This window comes from Carlito syrichta, unplaced genomic scaffold (assembly GCF_000164805.1).
Source record: "Carlito syrichta isolate Samal-C Ts95f unplaced genomic scaffold, Tarsius_syrichta-2.0.1 Scaffold288282, whole genome shotgun sequence".
Classification (NCBI taxonomy): Eukaryota; Metazoa; Chordata; class Mammalia; order Primates; family Tarsiidae; genus Carlito; species Carlito syrichta.
Genome location: NW_007232378.1, coordinates 1 through 1425, shown reverse-complemented (window position 1 = coordinate 1425; position 1425 = coordinate 1). Strand labels below are relative to the sequence as shown.

Here is a 1425-nt window from a genome sequence, read left to right as displayed (position 1 = left end):
TCCTTGCGCAAGGGCTTGCTGGGCCTCCTCCCAGATGTCCTTGGGGATAGCAGCCATGTGGAAAGGCAATTGGGCCATAAACAGGGTGGCCATGGGCCCCTTTATCGGACCCCAAAGGGCTGAGTGTGCACTGCCGTGCCCCAAGACTCCCCCACCTACCTTCGGCAGTCAGGGCCTGGGGGCCCCAGGGGTCGTGGCGCAGGCGGGGAAGCCAAGACAGAGTCCAGGACTGGCAGGTGTGACAACACCTTTAATTCCTGTAGGCCAGGCTGTCCCGTCTCCGAGGACTGCCGGGTGGCCCGTTGCCAGGGGACTCGGAAGGAACGGGCAGGGCCAGCCTCAGGCAGGGGCAGAGCTCTGACTTGGCTGCTGGTGGTGGCAGGCCTCAGGCAGTGGAGGCTCAGTAGCCGTCATCGGCCCAGGTGACCTCGTAGTCGGGGTACTTGGCTTTGATCTTCTCAGTGGAGATGGAGTGCTGGGCACGGCCATAGCCCTGCAGAGAGAAGACGGCTGCTGGGCCCTGGGCATCCAGCCAGCAGCCACACCAGGAAAGGGCATGGGAGGGGGTCAGGCAGGACCTGGGGGCTTTGGGCAGAGCCAAACCCACCATCCTGTTCCCCCTGGGGTCCACTGAGGTGAGGCGGCCTCCACAGGGGAGCAGGCCCTGGGGGTGGACCTCTGAGCTGAGCAGCCGGGGGCTGTGTGAGGGCTCGGAGGGCTGCTGGTGGTTTTGGAGAAGAGAGTAGGTGGGGATCGGCTCGACCCCCGTACTGACTGCTCCTCTGGCCCAGTGTCCAAACTGCTGGAGGACAGCCAGAGCCAGCCAGGCCTCTCTGGCCAGGAGAGGGTGCAGCCTGCTCGCCTGGGGGCCTTTTGGGAGGCTCTTCGGCTGGGCCCGCGAGAATCCCAGGGAGTCGGTGCAGGACACCGGGCCAGAGGGCCGAGGCAACGGGCGCAGGAGGGCTGCGTCTCCACCTGGCCTGGCAGCCAGGACTGGGCCTCCTGCAGGGCTCACCATGGAGTAGCCGTACACGTGGATTTTCTTGTCCTGGCTCTGGTGGGAGATGCGCCCGCCGCCCAGACACTCGCAGTCATAGCCCTGCTTCAGAATCTCGCCCGACACTTTGTCGTAGATGTCCGCTGGCAGGGAGAGGGCGGCCTCAGGATGCTTCCTGGCCGCCCCTGGAGGCCACGGGAGGCACTCCCCGCGGGGTGGGGGGTCTCAAGTCCTAGCTCTGAAGAGCGCCCGCCCCGGTGGAGGCGAACGCGCTCCGGACCTGGATACGGATGAATGGGGCCGGCGCGGGGACTAGCAGAGAGGGGTCAGGCCGCGGGAAGCCCCTCTTGATCCAGACCCGCCCGCGAGCAAACCTGGCGGACGGGCTCAGGCGCAGGTCGCGCTACGGCCCGCAGCCCCGCCCACAC

At 66.9% G+C, this 1425-nt stretch overlaps 1 protein-coding gene across 1 annotated transcript; it reads right to left on the bottom strand.

Annotated features, from left to right (window-relative positions):
• Positions 1 to 230: 230 nt before the first annotated feature.
• Positions 231 to 1140, bottom strand: PHPT1 (phosphohistidine phosphatase 1; the record flags this gene model as incomplete). Its single annotated transcript, XM_008053559.1, has 2 exons — positions 231 to 493; positions 1016 to 1140. Coding segments are annotated over 2 exons (218 nt in total), but the record flags the coding sequence as incomplete, so codon positions are not given.
• Between the last annotated feature and the right edge of the window lie 285 nt (positions 1141 to 1425).